Source organism: Pituophis catenifer, unplaced genomic scaffold (genome assembly GCF_029215685.1).
Source record: "Pituophis catenifer annectens isolate HBS135680 unplaced genomic scaffold, rPitCat1.0.hap2 SCAF_3, whole genome shotgun sequence".
Taxonomy (NCBI): Eukaryota; Metazoa; Chordata; class Lepidosauria; order Squamata; family Colubridae; genus Pituophis; species Pituophis catenifer.
Window position 1 is genome coordinate 209,057,907 of NW_027256883.1, and position 19,143 is coordinate 209,077,049.

General features: G+C 44.3%; 1 protein-coding gene across 6 annotated transcripts in view; it reads right to left on the reverse strand.

Moving 5' to 3' along the window:
* KCNQ2 (potassium voltage-gated channel subfamily Q member 2) overlaps positions 1 to 19,143 on the reverse strand; it is a 132,158-nt gene that overhangs the window by 9,256 nt on the left and 103,759 nt on the right. For 3 of the 6 annotated variants that reach the window (XM_070940143.1, XM_070940142.1, XM_070940141.1), the window contains 3 exons: positions 14,390 to 14,613; positions 11,854 to 11,965; positions 10,182 to 10,313 (listed from right to left, as the gene is read on the reverse strand). In XM_070940143.1, the coding sequence (XP_070796244.1) occupies positions 10,182 to 10,313; positions 11,854 to 11,965; positions 14,390 to 14,613 (468 nt within the window). Of the gene's footprint in view, positions 1 to 7,722; positions 7,810 to 10,181; positions 10,314 to 11,853; positions 11,966 to 14,389; positions 14,614 to 19,143 lie in introns of all 6 variants that reach the window. The other 3 variants (XM_070940140.1, XM_070940139.1, XM_070940144.1) reach the window with 2 other exon arrangements.

Below are 19,143 nucleotides of genomic sequence, written 5' to 3' on the forward strand. Positions count from 1 at the left end.
GAAGATGGTTTATGGTTTCCTTGGGAAATTATTGTTTTATGCACAGTGCTTGCTTTTATTTAGAGTTCTTTTAAAAGCAAACTGGAGAAGACACTACGAGTTATTTTCAGGTTGGGTGCAGGGATTCGGGAGAACCTCTAGTTACGATTCTGTGCAGTTCGGAGAACCCCCAAATCCCACTCCTGGCTGGCCCCGCCCCCCCACCCGGCCCCTCCCAGGAGTCCCCACGTGACGCGTTTTGGATGCAGGTAAGTGCAGGGTGCACGCGGAGGCTCGGGGAGGGCAAAAAACAGGCCTACTGGAAGTTTGGGAAGGCTGGAAATGGCCCGTTTCTGGCCTCCAAAGGGCCTTTGGAGCCTGGAGAGGCTGTTTTCGCCCTCCCGGAGGCTCAAGAAAAGCCTCCGATGCCTGGGGAGGGCAAAAACGCCCCCCCACCATGGTGCAGGAAGCTTACTAGGCCATGCCCACAATGGCCACGCCCACTCAGCAACCGGGCAGAGAATCCCTTGCTAAAATTTTTAAAGCCCACCCCAGTTGGGTGGTCTAAACATGTATTAAAAAAATATTCCCTCCCTTATTTAATAGAGGCGTCTGTCTTAACTTCGAAATCTTAATTACCTCTGGTCAATTTTACTTTTGCATAATGTGCCAGAATTGTACAGGTAGACTTCTAAAACAACCCCAAATGACAATAACCAGGAATAACCACAAACCACAATAACCACAAACAAACCAGTATATTCATCGTTCAGTAATAAAAAATGTGTTGGTCTGGAGCAGAATTTAAACAGTACTTCTCCCACAGCTCTGGAGCAAAGGCAACCGACCATTCCATGCACAAGGCGTGAATGAGTTATGAGTTTGAATTCAGGCAAGGAAAGGGGGGAAACGAATTAATGAAATGAAACGTTTATGAACACCTCGAAAAACTAAAAGCAAGGGAAGGGCCAAGTCATCTGGCTATTTCAAGTCATATCAAATTGCCTTACTTTAGCAGAAGGATGCTCAGAAGTGTGTCTGCAGAAAGAGCTTTGAAAGAGCTGTGTCCTCTCTTTGGCTCATTAAAGCAGCTGTGTATTGTTTATTTGCAATATCTGTCTACTCTGGCAAGCATTTGGTCCCCAGGCTCACATGTCTGCCTCATGAACAGCTTCCAGGAAGTGAGGTGGCTGTGCATATGACTGTCATGGGCTGTGCAAATCCTTCAGAAGAGCTGTGTCTTCTCTTTGACTCATTAAAGCAGTGGTGCATTATTTATTTGTTGGCAAAATCTATATACTGTGGCACACATTTGACCTCCAGGCTCACATGGCTGCTTCATAAACCTAGCTTCTAGGAAGCAAGGTGGTTATACATGTCACTGTCAAGGGCTGTGCAAACCCTTTGAAAGAGTGGCGTCCCCTCTTTGACTCATTAAAACAGCTGGGTTTTATTCATTTTTTTTATTTTGCAATATCTGTATACCATTGAAATCATTTGGACTCCAGGCTCAATGGCTGCTTGATGAGCAGCTTTCAAGAAGCAAGGTGGTATACATGTCAATGTTGTGGGCTGTGCAAATCCTTCAAAAGAGCTATGTCTTCTCTTTGACTCATTAAAGCAGCTGTGCATTACTTATTTATTAGCAAAATATGTATATTGTGGCAAGCATTTGACCTCCAGGCTCACATAGCTGCTTCTAGGAAGCAAGGTAGTTATACATGTCAATGTCAAGGGCTGTGCAAATCCTTTGAAAGAGAGGTGTCCCCTCTTTGACTCATTAAAACAGCTGGGTTTTATTGATTTATTTATTGATTTATTTATTTTGCAATATCTATATACCATTGAAAGCATTTGGACTTCAGGTTCAATGGCTGCTTGATGAACAGCTTTCAAGAAGCAAGGCGGTATACATGTCAATACCATGGGCTATGCCAAACCTTCAAAAGAGCTATGTCTTCTCTTTGACTCATTAAAGCAGCTGTGCATTATTTATTTGTTGGCAAAATCTGAATATTGTGGCAAGTACAAAGCAGGCTCAATGGCTGCTTGATGAAATAGCTTTCAAGAAGCAAGGTGGTATATATGTCAATGGCAAGGGCTGGGCAAATCCTTCAAAAGAGTTACGTCTTCTCTTTGACTCATTAAAGCAGCTGTGTATTATTTTTTCTTTTTTTTTTTCCTTTCCTTTTTTTTTTTTTTTGCAATATCCATATACTATTGCAAGCCTTTGGACTCCACGCTTACATGGTTGCTGCACGTCCAGCTTCCGGGAAGAGAAGTGACTGCGCATTCAACACACAAAAAATATAAAGAAGCAGTTTCTATATAACATCTGCACATGACTCAAAAAAGATCCAGCTGCTTTAATGTTTTAAAAAGATGCTTTCTGTGCACAACTGTGCATTGCAAAGCTTTATTTTTTTTTCAACCCAATTACTTGGACCTACCTACATTTGTTCTGGCCCTTGATCATAATGAGATTTGTGGTGGCTATCTATATTTTTCATTATTTTATTTGGAAGCATAATCGCAAGGGGACAATTGCACGGCTTCACAGAATTAACTAGGCCGTTGCTAATAGTAGAAGAGCTGCATTGTTTCTCCTTTACTATGCATATTAAGTAGCCTCTCTTGGGTGCCATTTGTGGTCATGAGGCTTTTTTCTTTGAAAAAAGATTAGACGTCTCATCACAAAACATGGGGCGAGCAACAATCAGGCTGACAGATACAACTCATCTTATTTCCATGGTAAAAGGAAAAAAGCTTTTAAGGTAAAGGTAAACGTTCCCCTTGCACATATGTGCTAATCGTTCCTGACTCTAGGGGGCAGTGCTCATCTCCGTTTCAAAGCCGAAGAGCCAGCGCTATCCGAAGACATCTCCGTGGTCATGTGGCCGGCATGACTAAACGCCAAAGGCGCACAGAACGCTGTTACCTTCCCACCAAAGGTGGTCCCTATTTTTCTACTTGCATTTTTTACCTGCTTTCGAACTGCTAGGTTGGCGGAAGCTGGAACAAGTAACGGGAGCTCACCCCGTTACGTGGCACTAGGGTTTCGAACCGTTGAACTGCCGACTTTTTCTATTGACAAGCTCAGCGTCTTAGCCACTGAGCCACCAAGTCTCTAAGGCTTTTAAGGTCCTCTAAATCAGGGGTCTCCAACCTTGGCAACTTTAAGGCTTGTGGACTTCAACTCCCAGAGTTCCTCAGCCAGCAAAGCTGAGGAACTCTGGGAGTTAGTTTACTTAGTTTAGTTTAGTTTATTTGATTTGTATACCGCCCTACTCCCGAAGGACTCAGGGCGGTGAACAGCCAACAATAAAATACATAAATACACAAAATTTAAAAACCCGATAAAATCAAATTAAACTTTTTGGCCCAGACAAATTAAAATACCCCAATAATTTAAAAACAGATTAAAATTTACATATTTAAAAAGGGAAGAGATCAGGCCAAGCCCGCTTGATGGAATAAAAAGGTCTTCACAGCACGGCGGAAGGAGCGCAGATCCGGGATCCTCCGTATCTCCGGGGGGAGCTCATTCCAGATGGTAGGTGCCCCCACAGAGAAGGCTCTCCCCCTAGGGGCCGCCAGTCGACACTGTTTGGCTGACGGCACCCGGAGGAGTCCCTCTCTATGAGAGCGTACTGGCCGGTGGGAGGCTATTGGTGGTAGTAGGCGGTCCCGTAAATAACCAGGCCCTAAGCCTGGTTAAAGTCCACAAGCCTTAAAGTTACTAAGGTTGGAGACCCCCTGCTCTAAATAATTCTATTATTCTGCTTTCATTTCCAAGATGGTTGGTTGTACACTTAACCATCTTTGTTATTCTTAAGCACAAGTGGCATTCTCCCTTAAGTTCCCTGAGATACTGTTTAATTAAGGGGCAGTAAAACAGCATTTCTTCTATTCCCATGAATGCATTTCTCTACTTTTCTTTTGACAAGAAGGAATAGATGGAAGCTTATCAAAGAGAGATCCAAGCTAAAAATGAAGGAGAAATTTTCTAAAAGTGAGAACAATTAACTCGCAGAACAGCTTGCCTCCGGAAGTCGTGGGTGCTCCAACACGGGAGGTTTTGAAGAACAGATGGGACAACCATTCGTGTGGAATAATTAAGGGTCTCCTGCTTGAGCAGGGGGTTGGACTAGAAGACCTCCAAGGTCCCTTCCAACTCTGTTACTCTGTGATTCTGTTTAATTGATGTGATTCTGTTCCGATGCACTCATGTCAATCAAACAATGGCATTTGATTCAGGGGTGGGTTCTAACCGGCTTTACTACCGGTTCTCTTTTTATGAGCGCTTTGCGCGCGATCGCCACGCATATGCTCGGTTCGCTCGCAGGCACACCAAACGAGCGTTGCGAATCTGCCCAGCTGAGGTGTGGCAATCCGCTCTGCCACATCTCTCAGCTGGGCAAAAACAGCAGAAATATAAGGTCAGAATAACGCAGGGGCGGGCAGGAGGGCCCAGCTCCCAAAGAAAGAGAACCGGTTCGGTGACGTAATAGCGTCACCGCTACCGGCTCGTGCGAACCGGGAGGAACCCACCACTGATTTGATTGTACCCTGATCGATTTCCACTGAACGCACAGAGGGGGGGGGGGAACCACTTTTCTCTACATCGCCATCCTTTGAAATAATGTTTTTTCTTTCTTTGAAATGGTATCGGAAAGAAATGTGGGCTGCGACATGGTGCATTTTATCCCTCATGCTACATTACACTCCATGCTTTCAGGAACATGCAAAGAGGAACATCTGCGTCTCCGGCCTCTGCCAAAAGCAGTTAGCCAAACCCAAAATTGCTCAAGTGGAGCCCAGCCAAGAGAGGGAAAAAAAGAGAGAGAGAGAGAAAAAAGAAAGATCAATAGGTTTTTTTTTTTTCCTTAATGAGAAGCAGGAAAATGATATGTCCTTTTCGAATACTGCCCATTCTGAGCGCAGCCTGGGCACTGGGGCCAGCCCCTTTCGTCCGTCAAAGGTTGCACAAATATTTCTCTGGCTGGGCCATCAAAACACTGCATAAATACAAAACAGCAGCGTAATTGGGTAATCCCCGTTTATAGTTATTTGTTGTAGGTTGATGTTGTCCGTCTTCTAAGGAGCTTTTCAAAACGAAAAGCTATTTGTTAAGAGTTAGCTATCAATAATGGGATCCTTGGTACTTTCTGAGCTTGGTTTTGTTTTGGGGGGTTTTTTTGGCAGATGTATCATGGAGGAGGAGGAGGAGGAGGAGGAAGAGGAAGGGGGAGAGGGAGGTGGAGGAGGAGGGGAGAAAGAGGAGGGAAGGAAGAGGAGGAGGAGGGGAGAGGGAGGAGGGGAGGAGGAGGTGGGGAAGAAGTGGAGAAGAGAAGGGGAAGAAGAGGAGGAGGATGGGAAGAAGAAGAGGAGAAGGAGGGGAAGAAGAGGAGGAGGAGAAAGAGGAAGAGGGGAAGAGGAGGAGGGGGAGAGGGAGGGAGGGGGAGGAGGGGGAAAGAAGAGGAGGAGGAGGAGAGGAGGAAGAGGAGGAAGAAGGGAAGAAGAAGAGGGGGAGGAGGGGAAGAAGAGAAGGAGGAGGAAGGGAGGAAGAGGAAGAGGATGGGAAGAAGATGAGGAGGAGAAAGAGGAGGAGGGGAAGAGGAGGAGGAAGAGGAGGAGGGGGAGAGGGAGGGGAAGGAGGGGGAAAGAAGAGGAGAGGAGGAAGAGGAGGGGAGGAAGAGGAGGGGAGGAAGAGGAGGAGGAGGAGGAGAAGAAGAGGGGGAGGAGGGGAAGAAGAAAAGGAGGACGGCGGGAGGAAAAGGAGGAGGAGAGGAAGAAGAGGAGGAGGAGAAAGAGGAGGAGGGGAAGAGGAAGTGGAAGAGGAGGAGGGGGAGAGGGAGGGGGAGGAGGGGGAAAGAAGAGGAGGGGAGGAGAGGAGGAAGAGGAGGGGAGGAAGAGGAGGAGGATGGGAAAAAGGAAGAGGAGGATGGGAGGAAAAGGAGGAGGAGGGGAAGAAGATGAGGAGGAGAAAGGAGAAGTGGAAGAGGAGGAGGAAGAGGAGGGGGAGAGGGAGGGGGAGGAGGGGGAAAGAGGAGGAGGGGAGGAGGAGGGGAGAGGAAGGAGGCAAGGAGGAGGAAGGGTGGACAAGAATAACAACAACGACTACGGGGTCCTTGGTGCTCTCTAAGCTTGGTTGTTGTTTTCTTGCAGACGTTTCATTACCCAACATAACATCATCAGGGCTTGAAAGGAGTGGCATTCGCTCTCTTTTTATAGACTAGTGGATTATTATTACTTATTAGTTACGTTGAAAGGGGAAATTATCTTGCTGGATTTTAGTAAGAAGAACTGAAAAAAAAAACCCTATTTTATCCTTAACAATACTTTTTTCCAACCAAATGAGTTTACACCGTGTCCTCTCTCCTTTTATTATTTGAGGTACAGGTAAAACTACCTACAGGTAGTCCTCGTTTTATGGTTGTAACTGAGCCCAAAATTACGCTACTAAGTCATTGCAGGTTGTAAGTCAAGTCATCATGTGACCAGATGTAATTTTACAACATATTTTTTTGCAGTGGTCATTAAGCGAACACCTTGGCACATAGATTGAAGTCATAGCAACTGGACATCTTTTCTTTTTGGTTTGAAACATTTGGCTGAAGAAGCTACTCAGAGGACCAGTGAAGCTTTTCAAATCAAAAAAGAAAAGAAAAAAAAAAGTCCAGTTATCAGGACTTCAACTTTCAAACTTTTAGCTAGTTGAAAATCTTCCCCAATGTATTTCAGCATTGCTGTAGAGACTGTCCTTCAGTCTTACAACCACAATGGAGCCCAGAATTTATGTTGCTAAGCGAGACAGTGGTTAAGTGAGTTTTGCCCTATTTTAGGACCTTCCTTGCCACGGTTGTTAAGTGAATCACTGTGGTTGTTAAATTAATAACACGGTTGTTAAGTGAATCTGGCTTCCCCATTGACTTTATTTGTCAGATGACCACAAAAGGGGATCACATGACCCCAGGACACTGCAACCATCATAAATATGAACCAGTGGCCAAGCGTCCGAATTTTGATCACATGACCATGGGGATGCTGTACTGGTCGTAACTGTGAAAAAGGGTCATAAGTCATCAGTGCTGTTGTAACTTCGGATGGTCACTAAATGAATGGGCTATTTGTCTATGGTGATTCTCAGTCATCCAGGTCATATTTGTCCCAAAGGTCCTTTTTCGAGAGGCAACTAGACTTCCTTTGTTTTTCCTTGAAGACATGTTGCTTCTCATCCAAGAAGCTTTTTCAGTTCTGTAGAACTGAAGAAGCTTCTGAAAATGTGAAGCAAAACCTCTTCGAGGAAAAACAAAGAAAATCCAGTTGCCCCTTGAAAAAAACGCCTTTGGATCAAGGACTACCTGTAATGGGACCCAACTGTTCTCTCTCTCTCTCTCTCTGCAGGAATGGCTTTTATGGATGTCAAGGCTGTATTTCATAGTGATAGACACTACAGCAGCTAAACGCATTACATGCATAAAAAAATGATTCCAATACGATAAAAAATCAGATTATTGCAGAAGTGCTCCTGGCCATATCTAAGGCTGCACAGTGTGAAGACTTATCTTCAGTGCCTCTAAAAATAAAAAATAAAAAATAAGCAGATCCAGGAGAGCAAGCCATTCAGGGGGGGAAATGAAATCAGTAGGAAGTATGATCAAGAGCATCTCTGAATATGGCATGAAAAGATTCCACAGGAAGCATATGAGAAGCTCAGAACAAAATTGCCTATATCCTAACCTAGGTGAGTATTGGGGTGATCCTTTGGCTGAATACTTCTTATGCCGGGGAGTTGAAGAGGGTGGGGGACCCACAATCATATCTATCCTGGCAAAAATAAATAAGAAAAAGAAACACACCAACAAAACACACAATGAAGCAACATGTCGGAGAAAGAATTGAGTTGGGAACTTTTGAAATCGTGAAACGAAAGGAGGAGATTATCTCTGCTCAGAATTTTTTTTAAAAAAAAAAGAATATCCAAACAATCTGATCATTTAGGATGGTTGTTAAAAAGTGGTGGATTTTTTTCAGCAACAATGGAATAATCCTTCTTTGGGAAGGATCCAAAGGAACCCCTCGTGAAAGGATTCCTTGTTCAGCAATGAGCAGGCTAAGTATGAACTGACGAGTTGGGAAATGTATGAAAATATTCCATTGCAACAACAACAACAAAACCCACAACTTTGCACTCCTCTTCCCGATGAAGTACTCAAGGCCATTCACGGCGCGAAAAATGAAAACTCCATATTCCTGCAATCAATGGAAGCAGGGGTGAAATCCAGCAGGTTCTGACAGGTTCTGGAGAACCGGTAGCGGAAATTTTGAGCAGTTTGGAGAACCGGTAGTGGAAATTTTGAGCAGTTTGGAGAATTGGTAGTGGAAATTTTGAGTAGTTTGGAGAACTGGCAAATACCATCTCTGGCTGGCCCCCGAGTGGGGTGGGAATGGAGATTTTGCAATATCCTTCCCCCAGGAGTGGGGAGGGAATGGGGATTTTGCAGTATCCTTCCCCTGTAGTAGGGTGGGAATGGATATTTTATAGGGCAGTGTCCTTCCTCTGCCACACCCACCAAGCTACGCCCACAGAACCGGTAGTAAAAGAATTTGGATTTCACCACTGAATGGAAGGTACGTCAACCCATTTGGGAAAAGGAAAAGCTCAAAGAAAGTCAATACGCATATACAAGAAGGTGGAACAAGAGACAGGCATGACAAAACCCGCTTGCAAAAATAGTGAAAAAGGGGAGAAGGAGAACGCAGAAATGCTATACGCTGTTGTAGAATCAGCAGCTGAAATTAAAAGTTGGTTAAAAAGTTCAATGTTCTCTCAGCCCTAGGAAAATGGCCATGGCATACCACTTTTGAAAAACCTTGCCAAGAAAATTGCAAGGATAATTGCCAGGAATCGTACACGATTGAAACGGATATATACTGTATCAAAAAAGAAAAGAAAAATTCCCTTCTCGTCCCTATGGGTGGTCTCAGGTCCTCTAACAGAGGCTTGAGAGTTGAAGGTTCTGTGCAAGATCTTAGCTTGAGCAGGGGGCTGGACTAGAAGACCTCCAAGGTCCCTTCCAACTCTGTTATTCTGTTATATCCCCACACATGCACACACAGAAATGTTGGATATTGAACACAACAGATAACGGGACAGTGGGGATCTTTGGGGCATGTGGGAGCATCCAAAAAGTCAAAATAGTGTCTGTGACTGTCATCAAAGCTCCGCCCAGTTTTTATTTTTTTATTTTAATTTACTTATCGAATTCACGTAGCTGCCATCTGACGAGCAAATCGGTCTGGGCAGCGTTTTTATGCGCACTATTGATACAAAACATGTAAAATAAGAAGGTCAAGTTTTTGAACGCTCACTCTTCATCTTGACTACTTTTACAAATGTCCCGACAAAGGTGAAAACTTTGAACTCCCCGCAGAATCAGAAACTACTACAGGTAGTTCTCGACTTACGACCACAATTCAGCCCCAAAATTTATGCTGCTAAGCGAGACAGTTTCCCACTTTGCCCCACTTTGCGACTTTTCTTGCCACACTTATTAAGTGAATCACTGCAGTTGTTAAGTTAGTAACACGGTCATTAAGTGAATCTGGCTTCCCCATTGACTTTGCTTGTCAGAAGATCGTAAAAGGGGATCATGTGACCCAGGGACACTGCCACCGTCATAAATATGAGCCAGTGGCCAACTGTCTGACTTTTGATCACATAATCATGTTGATTACATGACTATGGGGATGCTGCAACAGTCGTAAGTGTGAAAAATGGTCATAACTCATTTTCAGTGGCGTTGTAAGTTTGAATGGACACTAAATGAATGGTTGTAAGTCGAGGACTATCTGTACTTCCCAGGATATTGTCCAGTTAGGAGAACAATTTACCCTGGCTGATATTCTTGCTTTTTCTTGTTTTACAAAAATATAAATGATATGCCAAATATAATTTCCATTTGTGCTGAAGTTTAGTTCTCATTTCCTGCATATACCCCAAAAGATATAGTAACTTTCAAGAACAGCCCAATGGAGACCAGAGGAGATGGTCAGACCACATTCAAACAACCACTTTCACTCTTTCTGATATACTGATCATCTTAACGTCGTGTTTCCGAATACCAAACCCTACCTAATTCAAATACAAGTAATAACCAATACCAGAAGCCACCAGAGATGAAAAAGGGAAGACTTGCCTGGACTGAAGATTTTTGATCCGGGAAAGCATGTCCAGATGTCCTGCTGAATACTGTTCAATGACGTCCATCACATCGTACGGCCGCAAGCTCTCCTTGAATTTTCGCTTGGAAACCAGGAACCGCATGATGCTAAAGCAGAGATACAGAGTGACAAGAAGAAAACTTCAGTGGTTTATTCTTTCTAACTGTCCATCTGTGTCTGGATGATGTCACAAGGGAGAGACTGGAAATCTATTGCTTTAAACCAGTGTTTTCTTAATTTGGGCAATTTGAAGATGTATGGACTTCAACACCCAGAATTCCCTAACCAGCTGGGGAATTTTGGGAGTTGAAGTCCACACGTCTTCAAGTTGCCAAGGTTGAGAAATATTGCTTTAAACAATAATGCTATCAATACTTGATAAATCTGTTAAACGTCAACCTTGCGGGGCAAAAAGTACACCCAAGAATACAGGTAGTCCTTGACTTACAACCATTCATTTAATGACCATCTGAAGTTACAATAGCACTGAAAAAAGTGATTTATGAAAAAGTGTTTCTGACAGTTGCAATGTCCTGGGGTCAGGTGATCACCTTTTCTGACCTTCTGACAAGCAAAGTCAATGAGGAATGCAGATTCACTTTACAACTTTAATTCAACAACTGCAGTGTTTCACTTAATAACTGTGGCAAGCAAGGTTGTGAAATGAGTCAAAAATCACTTAACAACTCTCTTGTTTAGCAACAGAAATTTTGGGCCCAATTGTGGTCGTAATTCAAGAACTACCTATACACCAAATAGCACATTCTCTCTCTTATATTTCTTTCTAAGGCTTTATAAAGCAGTACTAACATGTGAAACATTGGTACCGCTTTATAAAGCCTTAGTAAGGCCACTCCTGGAATATTGCATTCAGTTTTGGTCACCACATTACAAAAAAGATATTGAGACTTTGGAAAAAAGTGCAAAGAAGAGCAACTGGATTAAAGGACCGGAGATTAAAACATTTGAAGAAGGGTTTCGGGATTTGGGTTTGCCTCGTCTAGAGAAAAGAAGGACTAGGGGGGCATGATATCAGTCTTCCGGTATTTGAGAGTTGCCACAAAGAGGAGTGGGTCAATTTATTTTTCAAAGCACCTGAGGGCAGGACAAGAAACAATGGATGGAAACTAATCAAGGAGAGAAGCAATCTGGAATTAAGGAGAAATTTCCTAAAAGTAAGAACAATTAACCAGTGGAACAGCTTGCCTCCAGAATTTGTGGGTGCTTCATCACTGGAGGATTTTAAGAAGAGTCTGGACAGCCATTTGTCTGAATTGTGTCTCCTGCTTAAGCAGGGGGTTGGACTGGAAGACCTCAAAAATCCCTTCCAGCTCTATTCTGATTGTAGTGATTTAAATTTTTCCTTCATTTGAGGCCAACACAGTCCCTTATAGATCCTGATTAATAGCAGTGGCCTTTTGAGCGCCACTTTTTGTTGTCACGGTTGAGTGGTGGGTTGCTACCGGTTCGCCCGGGATTGGGCAAACCCGTAGTGGCGGTGGCGGGAAGCTCCACCCACCTGCCCAGACACTTCTGTGCATGAGCAGAAGCATCACACGAGCGAGCGCGCGCACAAGCAAACCAGTAGCAAACTAAATTGAAACCCACTACTATCACGGTTTTACATAATGTGGACACACAACTTACCACACTGCCCGGATGCTGGCTTTAAGGCCTGGTGTAAGGTCTTCTGTCAAAAATTCACAGTTGCAGCTCTTGTTGTCAGGATCAGGCATGTCTTCTCCAGGGAGGCTTGCTTCTAGGTGGGAAGAAAGGCATGAGAAGACAGATATTCAACAGGGAGAGCCTTAGGCTGGGGCAGAATGAAGAGAAACACAAACTAGCAAGAAAAGCAGGCCATGAAGGAGATGATGGGGGGGGGGGGAAACATATTTACGCACTTTCTGCTGAAAGGTTCATCTGGAGAAGCACTTAGGTTTTTACTCACTGTAGTTAATTATCCATTTTGTGGCTTTCCAGAGGTCTCTGGATGGTTTCCAGGATTAAAAGGAAATTAAAAGGTGCAGTTTATGGCTGCAAAAATGCTACATTAAAATGAAAGGACTAAAGAGAGTTGCATTATCCTAACGAAAGCGCACATAACATTTCCCTGCGAAATCAGGAATAGAAAAAGGATATCTTGCTTAAAATGATGTTTTTGTTCCAGACAATACCTGCTTCTTAGATAACTTATGGCCCAGTTAAATAGTGGCAAAAGGATACATCTACGTTTTGTGTGACAAGAAACATGAATTAATGATAAGGAGTTAGAAGATGCAAAGGAAAGTGGAGGAATTGGGTTTGCCTGATTTGAAATTGCATTTTGCAGCTTGCTACAGGTAGTCCTCATTTTACAACCACAACTGAGTTTCTGTTGCTGAATAAGATATTTGTTCATTTTATCCCATTTTGTGTCCTATCTTACCAGTTGTTAAGTGGATAGCAATAGCACTTAGACTTATATACCGCTTCACAGTGCTTTACAGCCCTCTCTAAGCAGTTTACAGAGTCAGCCTCTGGCCCCAAACAATCTGGGTCCTCCTTTTACCAACCTCGGAAGGATGGGAGGCTGAGTCAACTTTGAATGTGGTGAGATTCGAACTGTCAAATTGCAGGCAGCCGGCAGGCAGCAGAAGTAGCCTGCAGTACTGCATTCTAACCACTACAGTTATTAAGTTAGTAACAAGGTTGTTAAGCAAATCTTTGCTTAACAACCCCTTTGACTTTGCTTGTCAGAAGGTCACAAAATGAGATCACCGGACCCCAAGGTACTGTAACCATCATAATAGCAATAGCATTTAGACTTATTTATCGCTTTACAGCATTCTCTGGGCAGTTCACAATGTCAGCATCTTGCTTCCAACAATCTGGGTCCTCATTTTACCGACTTGAGTCAACCTTGAGCCGGTGAGAATCGAACTCCAGGCTGCGAGCAGAGTTAGCCTGCAATACTGCATTCTAACCACCCTGTCACCAGGGCGCCGTAAGTATTGATTAAGATAGTGACAAAAAAGATTGCAAATTGGGGCAAAATGTACCGGTAGTCCTCAACTTATGACCACAATTGAGCCCACTTCAGTTGTTAAATTACATTTTTTACAAATGTCCCTACAAAGGTGAAAACTTTGAACTCCCCCCAGAATCAGAAACTACTACAGGTAGTTCTCGATTTACGACCACAATTCAGCCCAAAATTTCTGCTGCTAAGCGAGACAGTTTCCCACTTTGCCACACTTTGTGACCTTTCTTGCCACATTTATTAAGTGAATCACTGCAGTTCTTAAATTAGTAACTATGGTTGTTAAGTGAATCTGGTTTCCCCATTGGCTTTATTTGTCCGAAGGTCGCGAAAGGGGATCACCTAATTCCAGGACACTGCAACTGTCATAAATGTGAGTCTGTTGTGAAGGATATGAATGTAAATCATGTGGCCCTGGAGATGCTGCAATGGTGAAAGATGATCATCAGTCACTTTTTTTCTTTGACATTATAATCTCAAATGGTCCCTAAAGGAACTGTTGTAAGTTGAGGACTACCTGTACCTTGCTTAGCAATGGAAATTTTCAGCCCAATTGTTTATTGGACTATCTGAAATTTGCTAGTGTCTCCTCCTGCTAAAACCTCTCAAGACAAACACAGACCAAGTCTTGCATGGACCATCCTTCTGTTGTGGCCCGCCGGTGGCCAGCAGAGGTGGCAGCAGAGTCGGATAGTGAGGAGGTTGGAGAGGAATATGGGCCAGTCCTGGGGGCTGAGGAAAGCTCAGATGAAGGCTCTGCGTCGGAGGCAGAGAAGGATAATAGACAGCAGTGAGGCTGAGGAACAGCTGGAGCCCGTTCCCAGTGTGCGCATGCACAGAGCTGCCAGAAGACAAGAACAACTCAGAAAGCAGGGTCAACTCAGGAGTAAAGCCACATCTTGGAGGTAATTGGCCCCTCCCATAGGAAACAAAAGAGGAACGAACAGAGAGGGGGCTTTTGCAGGAAACAATTTGTTCGTTCCGTGATTCTGAGAGACTCTGTGCCAAGTTTTGTCTTGTACTGCGGCTGGAAATTAGTTACCTGGCAGCCTTCCAAGCGAGATAAGGTCTGTGTTGATAAATATTCCTTTGAAAAACTGTTTGGACAGGCCTTGCTGACTGTGAATGAAAGGAATTCATAGGTCAGAACACCTTCCGCCTCACCTTCTGAATTCTGACGGGACGCGGCTCCTTTGATGCGGAAAGCTTGCCGGGCCCGAGTCTGGTCTCCAAAACTCCAGCTCTTGGGGACTTTACTTGGGCTATCTTCCACGCTCTGGTCTGCACTGGGGGATCTTCGGACGCTTGACCCCTGAGGAGAACTTTTACTTTTCGTGGTTGCACCTCGAGGGCTGGAGAAGACACGATCTTTCAAGCTGACCTTCTGACTGGACACGGAGACAAATCAAAACGAGACAAGAGAAAAAAGGGGAGAGACAAGCAGGGGAGGGGGTCACTTCCAAAACCACCACGTGGGGAGGACTCCCTTTTAGCCATTCAAAAAAATTCAACAGTCTTTCAAAAGCAGCAGCAGTAGAAGCAGTGGCCGTGGCGAGATGTGGCTTTGGGTCATCACTGACTTGAAAAGGCGTCTCGGGAAAGTTTTCCGTGGTCGATGAATGGAGATGGGGCGGGGAGGGGGCGGGGGCACCCATTAAGGAAAGAAGGAAGGAAGGAAAGAAAGAAAGAACCGAGGGGATGAATGAACGGGAAAACAGAAGGCGATCTGGTCAGATGGAATATGTAGAGTGCAGATGGAACGACGGGCATGAAGATTTAGATACGAAGCATTGGGTCCGAGCAGCTCCGTGCAAGGGGAATGGCCCAACGGTCGAAACCTGGCCCCTGATTTCTGATTTTAATTTTCCAAGATGCACCTATCAAAAGCCGTTTCTTGCCTATCTTCCACTCTAGAACCCGGCTCCTGTGAGCAAGCTGACAAGGAGGGCTGAGAAGGCATCTGCAGATTCCTCACTTCCTGGACATGAACTGTTTTGACTCCTTCCCTCCGGATGGCGCTATAGGGCCAATTGTATGCCAAGACAACTAGACACATAAAGATAAAGGTCTATAGAAGTTCTCAGTTATCCAGGCTGTGGTTGTCCCAAAAGTGCTTTTTTTCAAAAGTCAACAGGACTTTCTTAGGTTTTTTTTTCTTCCAAACATTTCGCAGAACCGAAGATGCTTCTTGGATGAGAAACGTGTTCAAGGGAGGAAAAAAAACAACTAAGAAAAACTAAGAAAGTCCAGTTCTGTTTTGAAAAGCACTTTTGAGACACAAGGACAGATTGTTACCTCGTGCCATCATTCTGCTCCTCACCTAATTCTCAAAATTACAGGTAGTCCTCGACTTACAGCCACAATTGAGCCCGAACTTTACGTTGTTACTAAGGGAGACATTTGGCCTCATTTTACAACCTAACATGCCGCAGTTGTTGAATAAATCATTGCAGTGGTTAAGGTAGTAACACCGTTGTTAAGTGAATCTGGCTTCCCCACTGACTTGGCTTGTCAGAAGGTCTCGCAAAAGGGGATCACATGACCCCGGGACGTTGCGACCGTCATAAATATGAGTCAGTTTCCAAGTGTCTGAATTTGATCACGTGACCATTGAGATGCTATAACGGTCGTAATTGTGAAAAACGGTCATAAGTCACTTTTTTTCAGTGCTGTTGTAACTTCGAACGGTCACTAAATGAACTGTTGTAAGTTGAGGACTACAGTACCTATACAGTACTACACTACCTAGTCATATAGTACCTCCTGGGGGGTTATTACAACTGTATACAATGGAGTAATGTAAGGCGATTTTCGTTTCTTACTGGCTTCCTCCCACCACAATATATATTTCTCTACTGTAGATGAGATGGAGACATTCATCGGACATTCAGAAATGCAGGTTTTCCTCTTCCTTGATTCAAACATGCTTGCTCTGTTTCAAGACCTTTCCCAGGTACCTTGATCTTTACAAACACTAACCAATCATACTTTTCACCAATTCTAAATGCTGGTTTCCTTTCCTACCTATACAGTATCTACTTCACTTCTTAGTTACAAAAAGGATTATAGAAAAGTCTATAATACAGAGCAGGGTGTCAAACTGGATTTCTTCGAGGGCCGGATCAGCATTGTAGTTCTCCTCCACGGGCCGGCGGGGGAGGGAGCGGGGGGGGGGGAGATGGGATGGATGCCTCCTGCAGCATTTTACCAACCAAAAATGGGCTGCGCTGAGGCCCCGCGAGGCCTCCACATGGCCCTTTTAACCAGCAGAGTGCTGCAAGAGGCCAGGGAGGCTGAAAATGGGCTGCGGCAGGCTACACACAGCCCGTTTTGGCCAGCAGAGGCACCGAGGACCGGTCTTTTTATAGTTCCAGGCTGGCCCCATGGGCCGGATTTAAGCAATCCGCAGGCCACATCCAGCCTCCAAACCTTGAGTTTGACGCCCCTGATATAGAGAGAACTGCATTATCTAGCTTTTCCCAACCTTCCATTCTCTTACATCTCCCATAATCCCCAGCCAGCCCAAACTTTGGAGGGCAGCCTATGCGTTGTGGCCAGTACGCGGCCTGTGCAGCTAGTAGCTGATTCAGACAGCGAGGAGGCTGGTGTGGTGCTGCGCCAGCAGCCTGTGCAGTTGGCACTCGAGTCGGACAATGAGGAGGCTGGAGAAGATGTGGTGCCAGAGGCGGGGATTCAGCCAGGGCCTTCAGAACCTCCAGAAGCTCCCTTAAGTGAAGAGGACGAAGAGGAGGAGCCTCTTCTTGATGCACGGGCACGCAGAGCTGCCAAAAGGCAGGAGTGGCTCCTCAGGAGGAGGTCTCCTCGAGAGTAAGGCTTGGGGCTAATTGGCCACTCCCTTAGCCTATTTAAGGAGGAACACCAACTGAAGCAATTTGCAAGGAACAACTTCATTCACATACCTTCCTGTCTTGTCTTGCTTATCTGATCAGCTTCCTACAAATTGCTTCTGGACATTCTGCCAACCACAGTAAGTTTTCAGTTATTATTCTTTGGATCCTTGTAGGCTGTTAATGCAGTTAATTAACAGCCATTGTTGTAAAAGACTGATTTATTTATTAAACCAAGGTTTGAACGGATTTTGTGTGTGCTGCGTTCTTTGGGGTCCGTAGCTGGGGCAGAACACTATGGTTGCTCACTAAGCTGACATGGTTGGCTTGGATTCTGATGTTGTTCTGGGGTTTCCCTAACTGGCTTCTTGGATAATCAATCAGGGAAAAGTGACTGCCAAGCCACAGGTCTCTGAATTGGAGTAGCATGCAATGAAGATCCTTGCTTGGAAAGTCTTCTCTTTTGTTTATTTTTTTTGCCTCTCATGCAGGTGTGTTTTGAAACAAGCCATCATGCTAGTAACATGTGATCTCAGTTATTGATCTTACAGTTAAAATCCTGGTTCAGAATAGGGTAGGTTTTGCCAACCGTGGGAATTTCCAGGAGGGTGGACTTCAACTCCCAGAATTCTGATCAATGGTCATGTTGGCTGTGGAATTCTGGGAGTTGAAGTCCACTCGCCTGGAAATTCCCACAGTTGGGAAACCCTCAAATAGGAGAAAGATCGTTTCTCAGGGTAAGGCACGAGTCTTGAATGCAGAAAGTCTGGCTTCATTATCCAGCATGGTTAATTTGAGCACTTGGGGACACGCTGTTGGGGATCCAAGGATGTTGAAATCCACGCTTTTCAGAATCCAGGTGGGGTACCTAAAATTTCCCCCTTAACCAGAAAATCTGGAAGTCAGAGTAGAGTAGAGTAGAGTAGAGTAGAGTAGAGTAGAGTAGAGTAGAGTAGAGTAGAGTAGAGTAAAGTTGAGTTAGAAGTGGGAGTGGGAGTGGGAGTAGAATAGAGTGGGAGTAGGAGGAGTAGGAGTAGGAGTAGAGGAGAGGAGAGGTAGGAGTGAGAATAGAATAGAATAGAATAGAATAGAGTAGAGTAGAGTAGAGTAGAGTAGAGTAGAATAGAATAGAATAGAATAGAATAGAATAGAATAGAATAGAATAGAATAGAATAGAATAGAATAGAATAGAATAGAATAGAATATGAGTTGAAGGGACCTTTGAGGTCTTCTAGTCCAACCCTTGCTCAGGGAGGAAACCCTATACAATTTCAAACAAATGGCTGTCCAACATCTTCTTTAAAATTTCCAGAGTTGAAGCATTTACAACTTCTGGAGGCAAGTTGTTCCACTGATTAATTGTTCTCACTGTCAGGAAATTTCTTCTTGGTTCTAAGTGGCTTCTCTCCTTGATTAGTTTCCATCCGTGGCACAAGCATCCAGAAGACTTGGGACTGGAGCTGGCTGGGAAATTCTGGGAATTGAAGTCCATACGTCTTCAAGCCGCCAGGATTGAGAAAAAATGACTTACGTAACAATATAGGAAGTTTTGAAGCATCATTTTTAGTGCATGGGTAACCTAGGCAGAATATTTTAAAAATACTACCTTCCTGTAAGTTGTTCTTTTATGGCTTCTGGTATTATACTTGTGGCCTATTTTCCACAAGACATGATTTCTAGTTATCCTATGTCATGCCTTATTGACAAAGTCATCTCTGATAGCCAAACTTGGGGAACATATGGGAATTCTACATGGCTATATCATGCTGTGAATTAAGTGAAGCTATGGATTACAAGGAAAAAACTGCATAATGTAATTACAATTGAGCCAGTAGTCTGTTTCAAATTTCTTTACCACCGGTTCTGTGGGTGTGGCTTGGTGGGCGTGGCTTGGTGGGCGTGGCAGGGAAAGGATACTGTAAAATCTCCATTCCTTCCCCACTCCAGGGGAAGGTTACTGCAAAATCCCCATTTCCTCCCGATCAGCTGGGACTCGGGAGGCAGAGAATAGATGGGGGCGTGGCCAGTCAGAATTTTTACTACCGGTTCTCTGAACTACTCAAAATTTCC